At 50.8% G+C, this 22,279-nt stretch overlaps 1 protein-coding gene across 1 annotated transcript; it reads left to right on the forward strand.

Moving 5' to 3' along the window:
• Positions 1-460: 460 nt before the first annotated feature.
• On the forward strand, positions 461-18,794 carry OTUD7B (OTU deubiquitinase 7B; the record flags this gene model as incomplete). The annotated part of the gene is made up of 11 exons (XM_082011688.1): positions 461-533; positions 4,687-4,857; positions 5,049-5,264; positions 10,344-10,445; positions 11,058-11,185; positions 12,956-13,068; positions 13,682-13,809; positions 14,460-14,609; positions 15,401-15,515; positions 16,595-16,679; positions 17,487-18,794. The coding sequence occupies 11 exons, from the start codon at positions 461-463 to the stop codon at positions 18,792-18,794; spliced, it is 2,589 nt and encodes an 862-aa protein (XP_081867814.1).
• Between the last annotated feature and the right edge of the window lie 3,485 nt (positions 18,795-22,279).

Genomic DNA, 22,279 nt, shown 5'->3' on the forward strand with positions numbered 1-22,279 from the left:
ACCAGATAAACTCATTTATTCTCCTAGCTACTTGTCCACAATTTTGGAACGAAAAGCTCCGCTGCCTTTGAAATGAGAATTGTGTTTTTTTGTTTTTTCCCTGAACTTGCTGAGCCCTTGGTAAGCCTGTCATCAGAGTCGTTGCAGCCCGTTCGTGTGTGGGGAGAAAGCGGCAAAACTTGGTTTTGTTTTTTTTTTTCCTCCCAATTATCAAGGAACTAAACATCAGTCCCAAAGCACAATTAATTTTAGGGGGGGAGGTTTATTTTTCCCCCTCGGCACCTGCCATCGGATAGTTCCTGGCCAGCTCGGAGGCTGCCTGGCCGGGCTGATTGTTTTATACCTTGTAACGCGAGCCGCGCGCGCTGTTGGTCTTGTTCCTAGGTTGATGCCGAGGAGCTGATCCGGGCGCCGCCGACCCCAGCTGCCGGGAGGAATCCATGAGCGCACGACTTCGGCTATGGACATCGTTCTGTCGGATTTTGTTCGTTCAACAGGGGCAGAGCCCGGACTGGCCAGAGACCTCCTCGAAGGTAAATAAAATTGGGAATTAAAAAAAGGCAGTGGCTGTTGGGGGCCTGGTAGGAAAAAAGGGGTTGCAAGAGGGGCAGGGAGGTGCTGGCCAGACCCCCGGGGCTGGTGGCTGGCGAGCGCGGCACTGGAAGATACTAAAGTCGTGCCTCGGCGCGGCTGGTGGAATTCTGCCTCGGTTTCTTGTTACGCGTCCATCGGATGATGAATTTCAAACGTTCGGAAGGAGAACGCGTCAGCTGGGAGCGCGGTTTCCCTTCCCTTGTCGTCTCCACGCATGTTGTTGGCCACGAGCAGCAAAACTGAAGGTTTTTTTCCCCTTTGTAGCAGCAATGCCTTCAAAAGGGTTGAAGGAATAGCACGAGGTGAAGGCTGCCCGTGTTTTGGAAGCAACATAGGGGTAATTACGCAGGCAAAACCGTGCTGTTACTGGTGTATCTTGTTCTGCTTGTGAAGGTGGTTTGATTATGCTGATCTAAATTGCTGTTGTATCGGTGCCAGTGACCTCTCCTGGCAGAGCATCCCCTCAGAGCCCCGTTCACGCCCGGCGCAGGAGGCTGCCTACCGAACAGGATCGGGCGGTTTGAGGTGATGGAGGGCGCCGAGATGCTCGGGAGTCGAACGCGAGCATCATCTGCGTTCCAGCAGTTTGCTTTGAAACGGGCACGCCGGCCCTCGAGAGCCTCGGCACGCCGTGCCGGCAGCTTCTCAGTGCTCTACGTACTTAAAAGCGCGTGTATATTTGCCCTAAACTATAGCGTAACGTTGGCTTTTTCAAACTCCGCAAAACGGAGAAGTTGCTTGTTCGCAATCGTGTTTAGTTGAAGGCGACAGGTAAATTTCTGGGGGGAGAAAGGATACCGGGTCTTAATTTTGGGGCTGTAAACTTGCTCGCGAGCATCACCTTTGGCTTAATGTCGCCGAAAGGATGGTGAGTAAATACCAGCATGTGCTGTAATGCTGGAGGACAGAAACAGCGCGTGTGAAGCAGGGCAGTTTGTACATAATTAACCAATCTGTAATTACAACACAAGACCGTGCTTGCTGCGTTTCTTCCTCTCGTCCCTTTTCTTGTATAACGCGGGTTATTTTTGTTCTTGGTTGAACCCAGGACCAGCTGATTGCTCCTACAGCGTCCGCGCCGGCTCCCGGGCTGCTGCCGCTCCGGATGCTCTAGCAGTAATGAATTCAAAGCCCTGAAACTGTTGCTATAATCTGTGTCTTTAGGCAATTTGCTCCACCTACTTGGCTTTAGCTCTCCTCGGCGCTCGCAGCATCGATTCGTAGCTTTTTCCTCTTCAAAAACTCCCATTAGCTTTGTTGGGTTCAGGGCTTCAGCCTTTAATTTTTACAGCCGAGCGCAGTCTCGGCGGAAGTCTGGCAAGTTGTGGGTTTTGTGGTGTGTTTATGTTCTGGTTTCTGGGTTTAGGTTGCTTTGTGTTCATGTCAGGATTTCTAATACTATCTTTCAGAAGAAATACTTAGGCTTGTGCTAGAAAAGGTTAAAGCAGATATTCCTTCAAACTCTTCGTCTCCCGCTCAGCGCAAGGGTTCATTTATTTTGACAACGGTAGTTTTGGCTCATTTTCATGACACGCCGCTGAGTCGCTGCTCTTTCTCTTTGCAGCCTCGGCGGAGTTGAGAACTCCAGGGGTGGAAATGAAGGAAAACACAGAGGTTTTTCTTTTTTGGGTGGATATTAGTGAAAGCAGTCAGATAAAATAGCTGTATAAAGCATATTATCCAGACATGAAGTTTGAGGGCAATACGAGCAATTTAAGTCATGGTTGTGGTCTGTGCTTTGAGTTTCTTGCACGTGTCAAGCAAACTCATCGTCCGGTGGCAACAGCAGGTCTTCTGAGTGATGGTCTCCCACCACTCTGCTCTCCAGCACTGCTGGAAACCCGTCACCTTGACAGCAAGGATCGCAGCGGACAAGCGCGCCCGCAGCTAACGAACGGGGGGAGAAGGGGACGTATTAATTGGGAAAACTCTTTAGATTGTGCTCTTTGCCAGAACACGGGACGATTTCAATGAGAGCTGTAGCGTCACATGGAAGATGGGCTCAGGGTCTCTCTGTGGTTGAACTTCTGGCTCGTGGTGTCCCCGGGGGACTCCGGTTTCCCTGCCGGTGGAGGGAACCTCCCTTTTATCACCAGCAAAACCTGCTCTGTGCAAAAGTCTCCCCAAACGCCTCTAACCGCCTCTCTCGTGGTGCCAAGTCCCCCAAACACTCCCTTGCCAAGTGCTTGGAGATAACTCTTGGGTTGCCTCGTGAATACTGGGATTTATGAGTCCTTTTGGCTGCCGTCGTTTCGCATTGAGCTTCCAAAGTTTAGGGCTTGTGTATTTTTGGTTGGGTGTTTTTTGTTTTGTGGTTTGGTTTTGGGCTTTGGGGGTGGGGGGAGTCAAATTTCTGAAGCGGCTGTGGGTGAAGCCGGCTGAGAAAATCAGCCGTAACGGGTCAGTGTCGCTGGTGTCTCCTCCTCTTGTCGACACACTGAAGCAAATAGTGATGCCACAGCAAGTTTAATTTTAATCTGGTGGGTCATTCTCATTCCTTGATACTGATTCATTATTTTGTTTTAAACCCAAACAAAAAAAGGCCAAAAAAAAAAAAAAAGAATCCCCTTGACTCAAAAGGTAAACCTTAAAATAACTTTCTGTTTGGAGTCAATCATTAAATGCTGCAAATTACATCTCTCAAAAGAATTTAAATACTCGAGAAGCGTGTTTCCTTTAGGGAATTAGACATAATGACTTCTTTTATTGTCCACGAGCTATCATATAAACCAATTGGCGGGTTATATATCTTTCCTGTAGCGGCGTTACTATATATAAAGCTGGCTTGCTTTCTACGGTGTCTGCTACCTTGCTCGTTTAAGAGCCTAGATTAACAGCATTCTTAAAAATCACAATTTTTTTCCCAAATGTAAGCCATATGGTAGATTTTTTTTTTTTTTTGCCATGTATTCTTGCCCTTGGAAGACAGTGGCTTCTAAAAGGTCGATTTATTGCATACGGAAAGACATCAGCCTATTAACGTGTATTATGTTCTTGCAGCTTGCTGGGTAGTGTTAAAAGGAGATGGAACTGCTTTAAGGATTCACTCAACTCCGCAAAGTCCAGGCTGTTTTGCTGAATAATTTATCTGGCCGGTAATGACACGAGCCTGCTGAAAAGTCTTCTGGCCTAGCCCAGCTGGCACCCTGCTTGCTTCTGTATTTTGGATGTCAGCTTGAAAAGAATTGGGTGGCTGTCTCTTAAACAAGTCTTATCACAAATCATCGGCTTTTAAAGTTGCCTGTTTTCGCTCGAGCCTTATCCTGCGGTGGGGTAAAGATTGCCGGAGGCCGTTAACTTTGTCAGCAAAGAAGTGGTGCCGGCACCGCAACGGATTGTTTCATGGCAGTTGGAGAGTTACAAAACAAAGTGCTCGGTGTGACCTGAAGCGATTTGCCATTGGGTTTATATAGATGGTGGTGGACGTGACGCAGCCTGGCCTTCCATTTCCCTTTCCTGAGGGCAAAATTACATTTATTTTATTCCAGTCCCATACTCTGAGCTCAGTGTATGCTGTTATGGTGACCCTGCCCTTCTTCATTTTACACCCGTGACTCTTGTTCTGGCAAAATTACTCTCTCGGACTACATCTAAGGAAGAAATTTTTTACGATGAGGGTGGCAAGACGCTGGCACAGGTTGCCCAGAGAGGTGGTAGGTGCCCAATCCCTGGAAACGGTCCCTTCCAACCCAAACTATTCTGCAGTGCTATGAAAATTTGAGATCTTTGGACCTTTGTTTAGGTCTTGCGGATGTCTAGGAGCCAAGAGCCATAGCTCCCTCTAAGCTCTGGATGTGTCTCTGCACACACGAGGGCTAAACCACCCATATAACCTGTGGCAGTAGAGCCAGCGCTTTCTGGGCACTTCAGGTTCATGGTTATATGTCTTCCAGAAACGCAAATCCTGGACAGAAATAGAGCGACCAGCTGAACAAGCGGTGCTGCACCCCGCTTTCCTCCCTGTCTCTGCTAGTCGGCCTTCATGCTTCATGATAAACTCCACTGTTACTAGTTTCTAGCGTGGATGTTTTGGGAACTGACTTGGTTTCTTTCTCATGTGATGGTGACCGCTATCGATACCTTCCCATCCAGGCAAGAACTGGGACCTGAGCGCAGCCCTGAGCGACTTCGAACAGCTAAGGCAAGTGCATGCCGGCAACCTACCCCATTCCTTCAACGAAGGACGCAACTATAAACCCCCCGAGAAAGAGGCAGCCCGTCCCGGGCGACCGCCGCTTCAGCGACAGGATGACATTGTGCAAGGTCAGTGCCCCAAAAATGATGTGGATCGCTTAAATCTTCCTTCTGGTGCCTGAAATATTTCCATGCTGGAGCAATTCGTCCGCTTGCAGCCAAAAATTACTAGCTGAAGGCAGCGATTTAATAATTGCTTCTGTAAGGTTTGCTGCTTCTGCACCATTTGGGTGTTTTTTCAATCTTCCTTTTATTCCCAGAAAAACGCCTGTCTCGAGGCATTTCCCACGCCAGCTCGACCATCGTCTCCCTGGCCCGGTCCCACGTCTCCAGCAACGGCAGCAGCGAACATCTGCTGGAGATGCCCATCTGCACCTTCCAGCTGCCCGACCTCACCGTGTACACCGAGGACTTCCGCAGCTTCATCGAGCGAGACCTCATCGAGCAGTCGATGCTGGTGGCACTGGAGCAGGCTGGTAAGTGCCTTTTTTTTTTTTTTTTCATGCTAATACAGTGTGGCAGTGGCCATTTTGCGGCGCTACCAACAGGAACGAGCCTGAGGCCGCAGAGAAGCGAGCCTGTTGCAAGGAGGCATATCTGATAGGTGTTATTTCATCCCTTTTTGTAGCGTGACGCAAGAGTTGAGTAAGAGTCTGCTTCGCTTTGCCTGCAGACACTGAATGTAAATAAATTGTGGATGTCGTCATTGCTGATGCAGCTGAATGGTAACACGCAAAAAAGAGTCGCATTGTCTCACCCCCTGAGCTCCCCTCTGCCCTGCACCATCCCGCCAGCCTTACTGAGAGAAGGGGGAAAAAGAAATTCCTGCATAACACAAACAGTAGCTTGTCACCGCTGACAAATACTGGAAGCGATTACAAACGTTTTAGATTGATGCATTTTATCTGCTGCCTTGACGCAGGAAGGCTCCTCTGCTGGCTTTGTTTGCCTGGGGTGCACCCACCTTAAGAGCGCAGATGGATTTGTTTTCCAGCCCGCTGTTTTCCTTCTGAATAGTTGCTCGGTCATCTGTAAATAAGGGTTAGCCGGTGAATGACCAGGACCTCCGTGCTGGCAGAGAAAACCTAACACACGTTACCGGGACAGCTTACGCTTGGGATGGGGCCGGGGGCAGAAGGACGCCAGGCAAGATCTCGGGTGCCTTTTCACCTCTCCCTGGCTGTGGTCACCGATGTGCGTACCTAGAAACAATTCCTGCCGAGATAACGTATGTTCTTAATGTCAGATTTTAGCCCTCTCCTGCTCAAGTGTTCCTGTAATAAATATTCTCATGTTTTGGAAATGAACACTTGATCCGAGCGATCTCGTTACAGCGGCTTTGCTGTTCGTCGACGGTGAAGCTGTCGCGTCTAAGGCAAATAAAACATAACCGATCTACATCTGAGCGGAGCCGGGGGGGTTATTGGGTCGCTGTGTTTCAGCGCAAACTCGGGGCGAGGGAACTAGAGGTGGCTGGGCGTTTTCATCCGCTTGCTGGGGATGCTTCCCGGCGCGCTGAGGCAGTGTTAACGTTAAGTAATTGATTTTTAGAAAGTGCCTTTTGAAGGCTAAAGTGTGTCTGCATTATGTGTGTGGGTTTGTTGTAAATGGGTGTTTATCTTTATTAAAGGGCTGTACTGCATATATAAAATATTCCAAGTTTAATTCGAAGTAGGGTTTTGAGCGCGGCGCTGTGATCTGCGGTGACTCCCGTTATTAATTTAGTACGTGCTTTCCTTAGGGGATTAAACAAGTATTTTATAGACCAATAAATGTTCTACGATATAAGTATAAATATAATATAATATAAATGATACTCCTCTTCTATCCAGAGATCCCTTTACACCACTGTGGTAGAGTAAGCGTGCTTTAAAGTGGCTGTAAATTGTGATGACATCCTCTTGGAAAGCTTTTTGCGTGCTCAGAGTCGTATGAAAAGGTCTTGGTGGAGCTGGAAATTTGGCCCCTGCCGCAACCTTAGCCTTCTTTGTTACAAACTGCAATGGATTAAGCCTTGCCCTGTATTTTGAAGATGCGGAGTGTTCTTCCCGTTGCGCACATGGAGGAGCAGTCGGTGGTGCCTTGCACAAGGTTATTAAAAAAAAAAAAAAAAAAATTGGGAAGGATTGGAAGAAACCCCTGGGTTTGATGGCTTTGCCTTGGCTCCGAGGTCAGGCTTGCTCCCTGGGGTCAGGGACACGGTGCCAAGCACGCCTTCAGAAGTCCCCCAGCGCATTGGCAGGAAACCTCCTGCTTCGCATTTCAGACTAATATTTAATAAACCTCTGTAGGTGGACTATTAAAAACCGCTGAGCTAAGAGATAAGTGCACTTGCTTCGCTGCGGGAACAGCGTCGAAGGAAGGGTGAACAGGTTCCTCGTTCTTGGTGCATAAATATCCCGCGTCTCCGAGCGGGCAATCAAAGAAATGGGTGCCTTGGTAATGCATCACCCAACTTTTGGGAAGCTTTTCAGTCCGGATTTAGCCCGTGCGTGAGCAGAGGCACGTGTGTACACGTACCCCGCTCCGTCTTCCCTACCTGGCATCTGACTTGCAAATATTTTCACCCGTAAGTCATTGGCCGGACTGGTTCCCTTGGCAGGAGAGACGAGCTCACGTCTGGGTCCACCTTCCTTCAAAAGGCAAGTGAAGCCGTCTCAGAGGTTGGGTGCTGGGCTCTGCCAGACCGCGGCCCGCAGCTCGGCACCCCTGCCGCGATGCCTTCGGCCCCTCCGCTGTCATCCTCGGCAGCGAGACCGGGAGGCTGAGCCTGTGCTGTGGAGGGAGGTCCCCGACAGCCGGGACGAGGACGGCCGAGCTCTCAGCGAGATGCACGCTGCCGTGGGTTGCATCGTTTCGGCAGGCGGAGCGATAGCAGGGATGGCTGGAAGCCTTCGATTCCCGAAACGTGGGAGAAAGTAGCTACCGATGTGTAAATGCTCTTGTTGCTGCCAGATCCTGAACCAAAAATGTTTTCTGCAGGTATGGTTTTCGTCAAAGAGATGGGCTCCAGATCAGACAAGGAGACTACAGGTGAATTACCTCGCTTTTAGGTACATGAAAGGCGCTCGCTTCAGCACAGATGCCGCTTTTTCTGGGCGCTCTCCTTTCCTGGTCTCTCTTTTTTAGCCCACTTGTAGGTGGTGGTTCTGCTCCTTCACCTCCACCGGTGGCCCAGCGGCAGGGGAAAAAACCCCAGCGGTCTGTAGTCGCCGCACAGAGGTCATGGCGGCTGTTCGCGTTGGATCTGTCACATCAGCCTGAGGAGCACGAGGCTGAGTGGCCCCTGGGAACGCTACCTTCGTCACGCAGGGAGGACGGCCTTTAATTACAGCGCTGAGTTCCCCGGTAGCCTTAGGGGAGCCGTTTGGCTTCTCAGTGAGTCAATCCTCATCTTCTTAGGGCTGGGAGGAGCCCCGTCTTCGTTCCTTCCTGTCGCCGTGACCTATTTTAGGTGATTCCTCTTAGAAGAAACGCCGGTATTTTACCAAACGTACGCCTTTGCGCGCGGGTTCCTGATCTTTGCTGGGGCGAACAGACGGTCTGTAGCAAAACCAGCTGCGGGGTGAAACCGGTCCCCGTAAAGGTCACGGTGCTGGATGCAGAGGAAGCCTCCTGGTGCCGGTGGACTTCTTCAGATGTGCAGAAGAGCTGTCGCCGACCTCGCCGCTCGGGCGATGATTGTGGGAGGATCCCTCGTGCTCGTGAATCCAGTTATTTTTCTCCCGGAGCTTTCAGGGTTTGCTCCTAATAACCACGTGCGGAGAAATATGTTGTTTAAAATACTTCCAGGGGACCTCTTGGCCTTTCCACCGCCTTGATAGGAGCAAAAACATTCGGAGCAGGGTTTGGGGAATGCAGTTGCTTTTGAGATGACTTCTCTTGCGTAACTGGAAATCTGTACAAATTGCTCGGCCTGCCTCGCCGGGGATGTGTGCGGCACGGCGTGACCGCACGCTGCAAATAGAAATGCCTCCTGAAGGTGTGTCCCCTCCGAATCGGACCCGACTCGCCTCGACGAGAGGTTGCACAACCTCCGAAGTGCCGACCAGAGATGCAAACACCCCTGAGCCGCCCCGGCCGTCAAAAAGAGCAGCAAATTCTCCAGGAGCGACATGAAATGGATTTTTAAAAAAATTAAAAAATTAAAAAATAAGGCAGCTCAGCGCTGCCCACAGTAGCGTTACATTTTGGTTGGCTTTTGCGAGACGCTGTTTTGCTGCTTGGTTTGCTCCTCTGGCCCCGTGCCACTTGGCGCAGGCTTGCGACTTTGCCGTGCCAGGAGCTATATTGAGGGAAAATAGCCGGCTTTTCCGAGCGGAGCTATTGTCCCGAGGCTGTGTACTCAAAACACTTTTCAGCTCCAACGGGTTCCTTTCCCGACGCCGAGAAAAGAAATTACCAGCCTGGCGTTGCAGTTAGCTCTGCCGTTTTGTTTTCCTGTGTTTATCAGGGTTTAAAAACAAGTTTTCTGTATTTAGCTCTCGTACAGCTCCTGTTGCTGAGGTTGTGCAAACAATTTCAAGAAATCCTGTGTTTGAGAGCCGGGGTCCCTGGCAGGGACCGTGCTCGGGAGCAGGGAGAGGTTCGTTAGAAACGCCAGGAAAGGGTCGGTTTTCTGCACGAGCAATTTAAATGCAACCTGTTGGAAGGCTGAACGGCGTCTACCAACCAAAAACCCGTCTGTTGCACGGGATCCGCTGCAGGAAAGCTGCCGGAAAAAGTCGCAGCCGAGGGAGGCAACGCCTGGTTTTGAGGGCGTAGCAGGCTGGGTCGTAAGTTCAAAGTCCTAATTCAGCCCAACTTCGTATCCTTGACGAATGCTTAACCTCCAGCCACGCTGTGCTCGACTGCAGCCTGTACTTTAATTTTTTTCCCAGCTTCTATTTTTAGATGCTCTTGACTTGACTTACTACAAGTGCCTTATATTACCAAAAAGCTGCTATTTTTAAATGGCGTGAAGCACTGTCGGTTTGCGTTGGCAAAGCTGCTGGGATCAGTAAAAGTTCCTGAGCGTTGTACCAAAACCAGTGGAGCAGGGAAAAAATAACCGACGTGAAATGGTTTAAATAGGAGTGATTTGGGTACAAGAGGAAAGGAAAAAGCAGTTGTTGACTGGAAGAGTTGTTGGGCGCCATTTGCGACAGGCGCTTAGGGAGAGGTTTTCAGCCTGATGGTTTTGGGGGTTTTGAAATAAGTAGTGGGGCGGGGAGAAACGGATAGGAGGAGAGCACTGGGCTGGGTTAAAGTGCTGGCTGGGCTGGCTTCTATTTCTAATTAATTCTAATTTGTGTGACTTTAAGTTCGGCCTGGCCGTTCCCCACGAAGTTTTGCAGCTCCGGTCTCCCTTTTTTGTTGCTTTATTACCGTCTTGACCCCTTCCTTCTTCCAGCCGCGGGATGGGTCTGTAACTGCTCATCTCTTTGGCTGTTCCCCCTGCAAATTTTGGGGTTTCCATCCCCGTCGGCGTTTTTTCGAGGGGATGAGCGCAGACGCTGGTCCCACGCTGTGTAACTGCGCCCCGTTTTCCCGCTCTGAAATATTCATTCCCACAGGTCGCCTGAACTGGTGGGCGAACGTGGATCCCAGCTGCCAAAGGCTGCTTCCCCTGGCCACCACCGGTGACGGGAACTGCCTCCTCCACGCCGCCTCCCTGGGTAAGAGCTTGGCTTTAATCCACAGCAGGCGAAATAACATAAGCGCTTCGCTTCAGACCCCGTCCGCTTGGCGAGTTTCCCTCTATTTCTGAAGGAAGTATGGAACAACAGAGCCGCCCCTTCCCTCCTCTTGCACGTTGAAGTTTCAGGAGTCCGGGTTTGACTTCATCATGTCAAGTAGTAAATTTTCCGAGGTTTCCAGATGCTTTAAATCAGCAGGGTTGTGCCTTTCCTTCGTGTTTGTATTTCAGACACAGTGAAACCACAGTCTTGTTTAACCCGGTCTCATTTTCCCATCAGATGTTGATGTAAAGGAACATGTGATTTTTGTGAACAAGTATTTTGCTGCATCTGTGAGATGCTTTAGAGTTGAAAGCAGAGGCGGCAACATTTCCATTTAGCTGCGTGAAAACTCGCTGCAGGTGGAAAACGCAGGCTTTGAACCCGGATTTTGTTTGTTTAGATTGAGAAACTTGCATTTCTCTGCCTCTGTTTCCCGGTTTGCCCGCTTCCCCTGGCTCGTGGCAGGTTGGAGGACCTCAGCAGGTCGACGGAGCGACACCAGCTGCTGCTAAACCTCTGCTGCTCTTTCCCTTTTTTCCCCCCGTGCAGGTATGTGGGGTTTCCACGATAGAGATCTCATGCTTCGCAAATCCCTTTATACCTTGATGGATAAAGGTGTGGAAAGGGAAGCCCTGAAGCGGAGGTGGCGTTGGCAGCAAACGCAGCAGAACAAGGAGGTAGGAACCAGCCCGAACGCCGTTCTCTTTGCGGAGGGGAAGGTCTTGATAAAATATCCCATGGCTCTGGGAGGCCCTTCCTACCGTGATCAAGTCTGTTGTGAATTTTGGGCAACTCCCTGGCTTGCGGCGCTTTGCTGTGCCGCGATGAGGCGTATCCTTCGATCTAAGCGATGACAAAATTCTCATTATAGCAAGGGAGGATGGTTCTTTATCAGAACTGTGTTATGCCCGATGTTGGTGGAAAACCGATGTCACCTTCAAGCATTTAAGTTCCAGCAGGATGTGATGACCGTGCTGGGCTTTTAAGACAAAAACAACGCTGTGGCTTAGGTCTCTGCAGCGATAAAGATCAGGGAGATGCTCCTCGGTCAAAGCGTGGAGCAAACTCTTCCACCAAAAAAGGAAATTCATGAACTTGCCATGTTAAAGGCTTCTCAAAGCCGTGACACGGGGCCCTTTCAAAAGCAAGGACATGGCTTTGTCAAGGTGGAAAGTTACCAGATGTCCTGATGCGGTGAGAGGTGGCCCCTCCGCGTCGAGATGTTTTTGTGAGCAGAGTAAACTTTTGTTTCCACCTGACGCTGAGGATGTTGCTTACTCTCCAGCTTCCTCGTTATTTTTGGAAGGGCACAAAGATCTGTATCTTGACAGTTTGAAAAAATATGCGTTTCCCTGTTTGAAGCAGAGTAGTTAATAAATAATCGGAGGGTTTACTGCTATTAAAAGCATGCTTTTATGTGTCTCTCTAAACCACGCGCTCCAGAATTGGCTGCCAGCAAATTACTGTGACTTGCAGCTCTTAAAAGGACTTGAAAATACTCAGGGTTATGGGATGTGGTAGTGTCATGCCCTGCTCGTAGCCCTCGGCGCGAGCCGAAGGATCCTGGCGGTAGATGTGGGATGTAAGTGGTGCAATGGACCAGGAGCTGCAGGTACCGCTTCAGCAGTTGGCTGGAAGTGGAGGATTATAAGCTCCTCCTTTCCAAATAAGCTCTGAAAGAAGCAGCCCAGGGTGATGGATGTTGCTCCGAATTTCACAACCCGCCCTGGGTGCAATATTCCCCTCCCGTGCTTTGCTTCGCAAGCTTTAGATCAGCGATGAAAGAACTGGTGTTGACGACTTAACCAGGAGCGGAGAAACTTAATTAATACCTTACGGAACAAAGTGGAGAGCTGAACGTGCCACCAGTGACTTCTGGTGCACGGCTTGAAGGTTTTCTTGGAGGACTTAGGTGGTTGTGTTTGGGTGCTGGAGCTCCTGTTCCGGAGCGATTGCAGAATGGATGTTTTGCAATCGGACTGTGAGGAAACGTGGGGTAAAACGTAGGTTTGCCGCGTTTTGAAATACCAAAGCAACCCTTGAATTGACTATTTATGGGTGCTGTGGTGTCTTCTGTTAGTTTTTTTTTAGGAAAATAAATTCTGCCTGTTACCTGCTGCAATTATCTATCCCACTGTCTCTTGTCAGTAAATTATGTCATCTTTAATACTGGGAGGATTTAGCGTAAGAGTAAAGGTTTGCTCTCGTTCTGTGGGTCGAAGCGTTTACTTCCAGCCCACAAAAAGGCAAACTTTTGTTTCAGGCAGATTATCTCCCCTGCTGGCTTGAGAACACAGGTTTGGAAATGCAGGCTTTTTTGCATAATATATTGATTATTTTTGCATAAATCCATAGAGAAGAGTTGTGGCTGTGTGTATAAAACTATGCTGCAGAGATTGGAAAATAGTTACTTTGAAGATTTTGATTTTTATTTGACATTTTTCCAGTCTGGTCTGGTTTACACCGAAGAAGAGTGGCAGAAGGAGTGGAACGAGCTGATCAAGCTGGCGTCCAGCGAGCCTCGCGTGCACTACGGCACCAACGGGGCCGGCTGCGGAGGGTACGTGGAAGGGACCGAATTACAAAATGCTAAGTCGAGGTGTAAAACACAGCGAGTATCTTCCTTCGGTGTGCACCTCGGGACGATCCTCAAGGGCAGGTCAAGGGACAGGGCTGGGGATTGCTGCTTTGGTCCAGCTCGTAGGCTTTTAAGGGGAAGGATGAAGGATCACGAGGAACAACGTGAGGCCCATAAAGCGTCACAGGAAACGACTTAAATGCTACCCGACCCCTTTTTGTGAGCACGCATTGAGCAGAAAACAAATCTTTTCTCACATTCGTTGTGTTGATGGCTCCGAAATGAGAGCCTTAAAGAAAAGTTGAGGATTTCTGCAGCGCTCGCTCTGTAGCTCAAGGACGCTTTATCGCCGCAGCCATCCCAAACAAACGCCGCTTTTGAGGCTCCCAGAAGTGCCCAGCAGCAGTGTGGTATTTCCTGGATGGGAAGTTAGGGCAGTTTGTTGGATCTACATCTAAAATCTCAAATGGGAGCTGAGATCAAACGTAATGCTGTTAACGTGATCCACCTCTGCGTGGCTGCCTATAAAGACCCCTTCCTGCTGTTAAAAGCACTGATTAAATAAGTAAATTAATTTCTTTCTCGTTTCCCGAAGAGTCGAAAGCTCGGAAGAGCCGGTGTACGAGAGCCTGGAGGAGTTCCACGTTTTTGTCCTTGCCCACGTGCTGAAGAGACCCATAGTGGTGGTGGCGGACACGATGCTGCGGGACTCGGGGGGAGAAGGTAAGAATTGCGCTCTCTTTTAAAAGCCTTTGTGAACCATGCGTGCTCAGACTGCACGTTCCCTCTCTACCGCGTGTTTTCGCGGGGTCTTTTTGCTCAATGAAGCCACATCTTGAATTGGAGAGCGGAGCACAGGGCGCGCTGAACCGCTGCAGGGAGCCGTGGGCGATTCCCGTGGAGGCTACAAGACGCACAGCTCAGCACCGCAGTCTGCTCTTTTGCTATTTCTAAGAGCATTTGTGTGATGGTTTTATTTTTCTGCTGCTTTTGCCCCCACACGTGCGTGTAGAGATGGGAGATTCCGTTCCCTGCTTTGTAGTATTTTCCACCAGCAGACTTAACTTCCTGTCAGAAAAGATTCATCAATTGCCATCACTCTGTGTGCAAATTCTAAGGTGTCTTGCGGAGGAGTGAAGAAGGGTGCTTTTTATATAGAAAATACAGGTTCATTTTGCAACTGTGTTCCTCCCGATGTAAAATAGATCTCTATTTTGGGTTGTGCAGGTTTTTTTTAGTGTCCCTCGAGCTGACGGATAATTGCAGGTGAAACCTTGAATGAAGCAAACAGCTTGTTCTGGAGCAGTTTCAGTATAAACAACTCTTAACTCTTTAACCTGTTACGCAAAGTAACAGCCCTGATTTCTTTCCAGCCTTTGCCCCTATTCCCTTTGGAGGGATCTATCTTCCTCTGGAAGTCCCGGCCAGCAAATGCCATCGTTCTCCGTTGGTACTGGCGTACGACCAAGCCCATTTTTCTGCCCTGGTATCCATGGAGCAGAAGGAACCCGCAAAAGATCAAGGTAGGTGATAAACAGGATTTATATCGACAGCATTGAGAGCAGCCCTGCGGAGGAGGACCTGGGGGTCCTGGTGGATGAAAAGCTGGACGTGAGCCGGCAACGTGCGCTGGCAGCCCAGAAAACCAACCGTATCCTGGGCCGTATGAAAGCCGCGTGGCCAGCAGGGCGAGGGGGGGGGATTCTGCCCCTCTGCCCCGCTCTGGGGAGACCCCCCTGCAGTGCTGCGTCCAGCTCCGGAGCCCTCGGCACAGGAGAGACACGGACCTGCTGGAGCGGGGCCAGAGGCGGCCCCAGCAACGCTCCGAGGGCTGGAACAGCTCTGCTGGGAGGACAGGCCGGGAGAGCTGTTGGGGCTCAGCCTGGAGCAGAGAAGGCTCCGGGGAGACCTTCCTGCAGCCGGGCAGGACTTAAAGGGAGCCTGTAGGAAAGATGGGGACAGGCTTGTTAGCAGGGCCTGTAGCAATAGGACGAGGGGTAACAGTTTTAAACCAAAAAAGGTGAGACTGAGACTACGTCTAAGGAAGAAATTTTTCATGGTGAGGGTGGTGAAACCCTGGCCCAGGCTGCCCAGAGAGGTGGGAGATGCCCCATCCCTGGAAAGACCCCAGGTCAGGTTGGACGGGGCTCTGAGCAACCTGACTGAGTTGAAGATGTCCCTGCTCATGGCAGGGGGTGGGACTAGATGACCCTGAAAGGTCCCTTCCAACCCAAACCATTGGCTGCCACTACTGCCAACATGCCAGATTTTGTCTTTTCGGGCATTAAAAGTGGCCTTTCCGTCCCTCACGCAGCTGTGATCCCCCTGACGGACTCCGAGCACAAGCTGCTTCCCGTCCACTTTGCCGTGGATCCCGGGAAGGAATGGCAGTGGGGGAAAGACGACGGTGACAACGTCAAGCTGGCCAGGTTGGTTAAACGGCAAACCGGCGCGGTCGCAGCTGCAGGGTTCGTCGCTCTGTCCCCAGCTGGGGATTTCTTGTGTCCGGTTTGAAAGTGGGTACGAACCTATTTGGTGGGGATGGAACAGCTCTTTCTCTCGCTTCGTTCTCTTCTGATGCCCTGATTTCAGTGCATTTTGGTAGGGCTGTGACCTCTCATGAGCTTCAGGAGGTAATGAAGTGGTTGCTCCAAATCCTAGAGCTTCAGGCTAGGCGTAGCTCAAACGAGAAGCAACGGAGGACCGGCTGTCGTAGTCACACACCAGAAAAAGGTGGATTTTTCCATTCCTCTGTCCCTGCTGGAAGGCATCGCTGATCGTGGTCCCTCGGAGCTGGGAGCGTGGCTTGCAGTCAGACACCCTTCCTATTTTTGACTCGGACCACGGGCAAGCCGTGGCATGGTTTGGTAGCAGCGAGTTTCCTGTTACTGAGGCAGAAGTCAGCAGCAGTGGGTGTAGTGGTCAGAGGTGCTGGAAGCATGACTTGGCCATCATCTGACTTTGGGTTAGGAAACCTAGAAACCTCCAAGATCAAAGTATTAAAATTCAGCGCAGGTTTTACCGATAACAGTATCTCATTTTGAAGGCTCTGTCCCTGTGTTTTGGAAAGAATTATTCTTTTTTTTGTCAAGTGGAAATTTTTGAGAAAACGTCTTTACTCTTTTCTGAAGCTCTTGTGCAGAGGAGAATCATTTTGAAACTAGCTCTATTTAGATCTGTGACATCTGCTTTTTTGTTGTTTGTCTCACGTACGAGTAAGATTATTTGGCGAGTTAATTTTAATTCATAGCGGGCTTGGTTTTGACATTCAGGAACATTCTTCTTTATTCATTTGGGGTTTAATTGAAAAGTTTGGAAGGCTACAGAAATGTCACCTTTTGTATCGCTGCCATCTCGATGCGCTTTTACCCGTTGTGTTAAAAAATGCATTTTAATAATATAAAGACGACAGGCAAATAACTGTAAATATGGAGGAGAGAACCTCAGTTACTAAAATGAAACTTGACTCTACCTTTTTATTTTTTTTAATCCTTGTTTTAAATTCTAGCGTGACGTTATCACTGGAAGCGAAGCTGCACTTGCTGCACAGCTACATGAATGTTAAATGGATCACGTTGCCTTGTGACATGCAGGTAAAGAGACAAGGAGCATTTTCTTTACTCTTTAATTATTTAAATCTCCTTTCTGCAGAGCAGCAGACGCGAAGTCGTCAGCTGGCTTGCTCTCCTTCACGTGAGGTTGTCTGTGCCTCCAGAAATTGCAGCTAGTATCCCTCTGTGCAGATAAACGACTTGGGGTTTTTGCGCATACATTTTTTTTTTTTCCCTAGAGCTTTTCGTGCCTGTTTTTGCTCTTCGTGCAAACGTGAAGCACAGCCCTTGCACGTCCCGCAGGCAGGAAAACTCCCGTCCGCTTCCCAAATCTCCCGGCGGCGCACCACCGCGATGGTGGTATCTGCCTCGACAGCATGAAGCGTTTGTTGGGGTTTTTTCCCACCCACTCCCCCTTTAAGAGGAAACTCCCCAAACTTAAATGTGAGCTGTTTTGGTCCGTCTGAAACTGTCGAGGTGTCATCTCTGTAGCAAAGCTTGGATGGTGACATTTTTTGGTTGTGTAGAAATACCGTAACCTGTCCCCGTCTCGGCCTTATCGACGTACCAACTGTTGAGGCGAAGGAAACGGGTGCCAGCCGTGCCCGCCACGCTTGTGGGTGACCAGAGCGGGAATTTGTTGGCCCCCTTCTTCTTCTCTAGCTTTCCCCTGAAACCGCTAGCCAGTTAAGGCATTTCTGGGCGTGCAGGACGCTGCCGGGGGCGTGTTTGAACGTCGTCCCTGCCGTTCTCCAAGCAAGTGCCGCCTATTCTGCTTCACCTTCAGCCTGAAAACTCTCCTCTGAGGAGCTTGCTGGACTTTGATCCGTGTGTTTTCCTTCTCCCTAGGCGCCTTTGGCCCAGCCAGAATCTCCTACAGCCTCCGCGGGCGACGACGCTCGTTCGGCTGCGGAGTCGGGAGAGTCGGACAAGGAGTCAGTCTGCAGCAGTTCAGCAAGCAATGGTGGCAGCAGGGCTTGCAAGGACAAAGAGAGACCAAAGAAAGACCGAGAAAAGGATAAGGAAAAAGAGAAAAAACGGGCAGACTCGGTTGCCAATAAGCTGGGCAGCTTCGGCAAGACTTTGGGAAGTAAGCTAAAAAAGAACATGGGTGGCTTGATGCACAGCAAAAGCATCAAGGGGGGTGTGAGCAACGGGCAGGGGGATACCTTGGAGAAGAAGAAGAAAGGCTCCTTGAAGTCAAGGAAAGGCAGCAAAGAGGAGCCTTCCCAAGGAGACTTGTCAGCTCCCGTGGAGAAAACCTGCCCAGGTAAAGCAGCCCCCGAGAAGCCGGCGGACCCCTACAAATACAGCAACGACGTCAGGCTGAGCCTGAGCATCCTGCGGGCGGCCATGCAGGGAGAGCGCAAGTTCATCTTCGCCGGCCACCTTAAGACCAGCAACCGGCACCAGTACCAGGAAGAGATGATCCAGCGGTACCTTCTGGATGCCGAGGAGCGCTTTCTGGCTGAGCAGAAACAAAAGGAGGCGGAAAAGAAGGCGCTGGGGAGCGCTGCCCCGGCCAAGAAGCCAGAGCCGGAGGCGAACGTCCACAAGGGCGAGGAAATGATGCTCAACCCCGCTTACCCCCAGCCTCCCCCCGCGTACGCCATCCAGACCCCGGATCTGGCCGTAGGCGCTAAAATAGCAGCTTTTCCCTCCGGCTACTCGGGTGTTTTCACCTTTCCCAGACCCTCCGTGGCCAGCAGCATGGAGGGGTCACATCCCCCCAGCTATCAAGACGGCAGGCGGCAGGTAGCCGGCGGGTCCTGCGGCAGCCTCCCTCCCTACGCCACCTTACCCAGGCACTGCACCCAGGCGCGGCCGAATCCTTCCCAAACCAGCCCTTCCCGCCTGGGGAGGTTCTCCCCCATGGACACGGACGTCCATCCCGCCTACCCGTCGGAGTGCGACGGCTCGGCCTGCCTCCCCCCGCACAGCAACGGCTACAGGGAATACCTCGAGCAGGACAGCTCGCAGAAGGGAACGCCGGCGGACAAAACCAGAAGCCGAGTTCTTTATAACGTCCAGCAGACCAAATGCAAGCAGCCAAACTGCAGTTTTTACGGACATCCAGAAACCGGGAATTTCTGCTCCTGCTGTTACAAAGAAGAGCTGAAACGCAAGGAGCGGGAGGCTCTAGTGCACAGGTTCTGAGCACTCCGCCCCGGCGCTGATCTTGGGACCCATGAAAGATGGGGAATGCAATAATATATATATATATTTGGGGGTTTTTACCCCCCCCCCCCCCCGCTCCCCTCCCTGTCCGTGGAGCGGGTATGGGCCTGGATGGGCTGAGGAACGGGATTTGGCGGGTGTGATGATGGAGCTGATGCGGGAGGGAGGAGGATGCTTTCCCAGAGGCTGCTTCTGGCGAGGGGTGCCCGGGATTGGGGGGACGAGCTCAGGTTGGAGCCCAGGGTGGAAGCCGGGGGGGGGAGGTTCTTCAAAACGATCCGATAAACCAGACCAAAGCTTTCGGAGAAGGCGAACGGGGAGCAGCGTCCCGCCGGGTCCTTCCAACTGGACTCCGACGTCACTAACTGCCCAGAATCGAGCGAAAATGCCCCAGCGATTTCAGTTTGATCGTCACAGACCTTTTAATTGAGAGATACGATTTTTTTAAATTTTTTTTTAAACACTGTTTTGATTTTATATTTCTTTTTGCTGGTACTGAGCGAAACTTAGTTGGAATTGGATGTTACGGGGGCGGTTGAACTCATCCGAACCCGGCCCCATCAGATGTCTCTGAGCAGCGGGCTCGGGGCTCTGCCCTTCTGACGGGCTTGACTCTGTTTTTAAAATGTTATTTTTAAACTCTTTCTTGGGGTGGGAGGGGGTGGTCACAGTGCTCGAGTGGCTTTGAGTTGTTTTTTTCCTGCAGAAGTACTGTGCAAAACCGTTCCGTTTGCGGTACGGTCGACCCGACTTAGTAAGAATTGAGACGAGAAACAAGGTCAGTGTCCCCAGCCAGCAGTAACCGTCGGCGCGGGGAAGCAGAGAGGCCAAAGAGCATCCCGCGGCACCGGGAGGTAAATCCGCAGCGGGCTGCCGGGTGGACGCGCAACGCCCGCGATAACTCTTTCTACTTGAGCAAGCGACTTCCGTACTACCTCTGTTCTGCCGAATCGGATTAACTCGGCTCCATTTTGCTGAGCCACGTAACTGACCTTAGGCTGAGGAATATTAAAAAGATATTTTTTGATAATAGGGCTAAAGAGCGAAACGTAAAGAAAAAACGAACCCGTGACTAACTCACGCGCTCAATGTGGTCCACTACGTTCCCTTCTCCCCCGCCCAGCCCCTGCGGCGCAGGATGAACCGTACGCTCCCGTTCACGTCTCGCGGGGTGGGTTTAACGTTAGCACTGCAATGTTTGCACAGATTTTCTTTTTTTTTTTTTTTTGTAACTCCAGCTCCCAAACCGGGCTCGATCCTGTATAGAGCCAGGTTCAGCGTTTTACCACGTGAAAATAAACCATGAATTATACCGGTAATTCAAAGCTTTACAATATCCCTTCATCGTTTTTTGTTTTGTTTTTCAGAAGGCATCAAACTATGCAATCCCTTCCCGTGCTGATCCTGCCCGCTGCCCTTCCCGGGGAGAAGGGACGAGGGAACCGGGCAGAGGCGGTGAAAGTGTACTTAACACTGGAGAATCACCTGAAGCCTTATTCTCGCAAATACGCTAAGGCTTGGTTCTAACCTACCAGTTTTACCCGCTTAATGTATGTCTAAAAACCCACAAATTAAGGCCTTTTCTGGCGGCGGCGGCTGCGCAGGGTCGTTAGGACCACGCTTAACGGTTTGGGTCAAGCTGGCGCCATCGAAGCCTCTTACCCGTAAATATCCCGGTGATGGTTTAACTCCGATTTAAGTTGTTCTTTTTCGGTCTTATGAAATGGCCGAGCGTAGACCAGCCTCGCTTGGCCGCTTGTCTCGGAGCGAGTGCCGGACAGCGAATCTTTCCCTGGAGCTGCGGGAAATCCGATGTACTTTAACCCTGGGGTGAGAATATTCGGCGCTGGGTAAGCGCCGCAGGCTCTCGGCCCGGTTACCCTGCAGCGATCTCTTGGTTCACCCCAAATATTGAGCCGAAATATTTAAAAAAACCAAAAAAAACCCCAAAACCACAAAAAAAACCCCAAAACCAAAAACCACACTCCCTATAGGGAGTCACTCGTTTCTAGACCGATTTCTGCCGATTATTTTTCCTGCCGTCGGAGCGGCGGCTTTATTTCGGTTCGGGGAGTTTCCTTCGGCCGCGGCCGACAGCAGCCGGAGCAGGGACGCAACCAAAGGCGGAGGGCAAGCGGCGATGCTTCGCCCGTGGTTTGGGGGGGATTCTGTCCGTTTTGGTGAGCTCCAGCCCGCCGCGGTGCCGAGCCGAGGGGTGCTGGAGGTCGCGGTGGGGAGCGGGATTTTCGGACGCCCCTGCTGGAAGGGGGACCCTTCCTGGCGCTCGGTGGCCACGGGGCGCCGCTGGGAAGCCGCGGCTGTTGAAACAGCGGAGTTTTAGGGGAGCTTTGCTTCGTCCTTCGGGGCCCGGCCCTGCCGGCTTTTATTGCTCTTTGTAGCTGCTTTTTTTTTTTTTTTTTTTAAATACGGTGGGAAAAAAAAAACCCAATTGAACTTCAGGCAATGGTGAAAAATCGTGGAAGAGTATTTTTTCTAGGAAGGGCAGAGTTCGGCTATTCCCAAGAGTCCCGTGAGCCCCGACCTCGGCGGGGTCCCACCGACCCGGCTGCATCTCTTCAGAACCACGAAGGATTTTTTCAGGTCATTTTTGTTTCCTTTATGGTGAAACTAATTTTTTTTTTTTTTTTTAAGGAGCTATTGAATACAAATTATATTTATTGAAAGACGATATCTGCCATCCCCCGGTTCCTATTCATAACCACACTAAAGCCACTGGCCCACGCGGTGTTTTCGGGGCGGGGGACCGGGTGTTTTTCTGGCACCTATGTTTGGGGTTTATTAAAAAATAAGCTGCGCAGAGGGGACAGGGAGGCTGCGACTTGACCCCGAGGTCTTAAAATAAGTGCCCTTAATGGTGTCATTGGATAAAACATCGCTGCCCTCGGGCCCTGGGTGCAGTAAAGGTTTTTCTTTAAAAAAAACTGATGGTGAGTATTTTATTTCGTCGAACGGGCGTTGCCCTTCGCCCGGCCCCTCCCTGGGGGAGGCTGCTGCGACGCTTTGGTTATCGCTAATCCTAGGGGAAGTGACCTGAATTAATTCTGCAGTTGTTTATTCACAAAAGATGACTTTTTTTTTTTTTAATTAAATATGATGTGGGTGATTATATTTTATTTTCATTTTTTTTACTCCTCGGGAGCACCGCTGTAGCGAGCACTAGATGGCGCGTCGCAATCGGGCTGTACGTCGCATCCTTCCGTTTATGCTGCCATAGATTCACTGACAATAAACAACATTCAACTAATTAACGCCCGGGCCGCGGCCGTGCCTCGTTCCTCCGCTTCGGGCCCTCGGGCTGTCCCTGCGTGCCCCAACTTCCCTGCCCTGGGGCTGCTCTTCATCCCCTCCTGCCTCAAGCTGTCGCCTTTTTCTCGGCTTTTCCCGCGCTGCGCGGCGCAGCCTCCCCTCTCCTGGGCCGCGGCGACGGTTTCCTTCTCTTGAGG

The sequence above is a fragment of the Phaethon aethereus genome (genome assembly GCF_964289735.1).
Source record: "Phaethon aethereus genome assembly, chromosome: 28".
NCBI classification, from domain to species: domain Eukaryota; kingdom Metazoa; phylum Chordata; class Aves; order Phaethontiformes; family Phaethontidae; genus Phaethon; species Phaethon aethereus.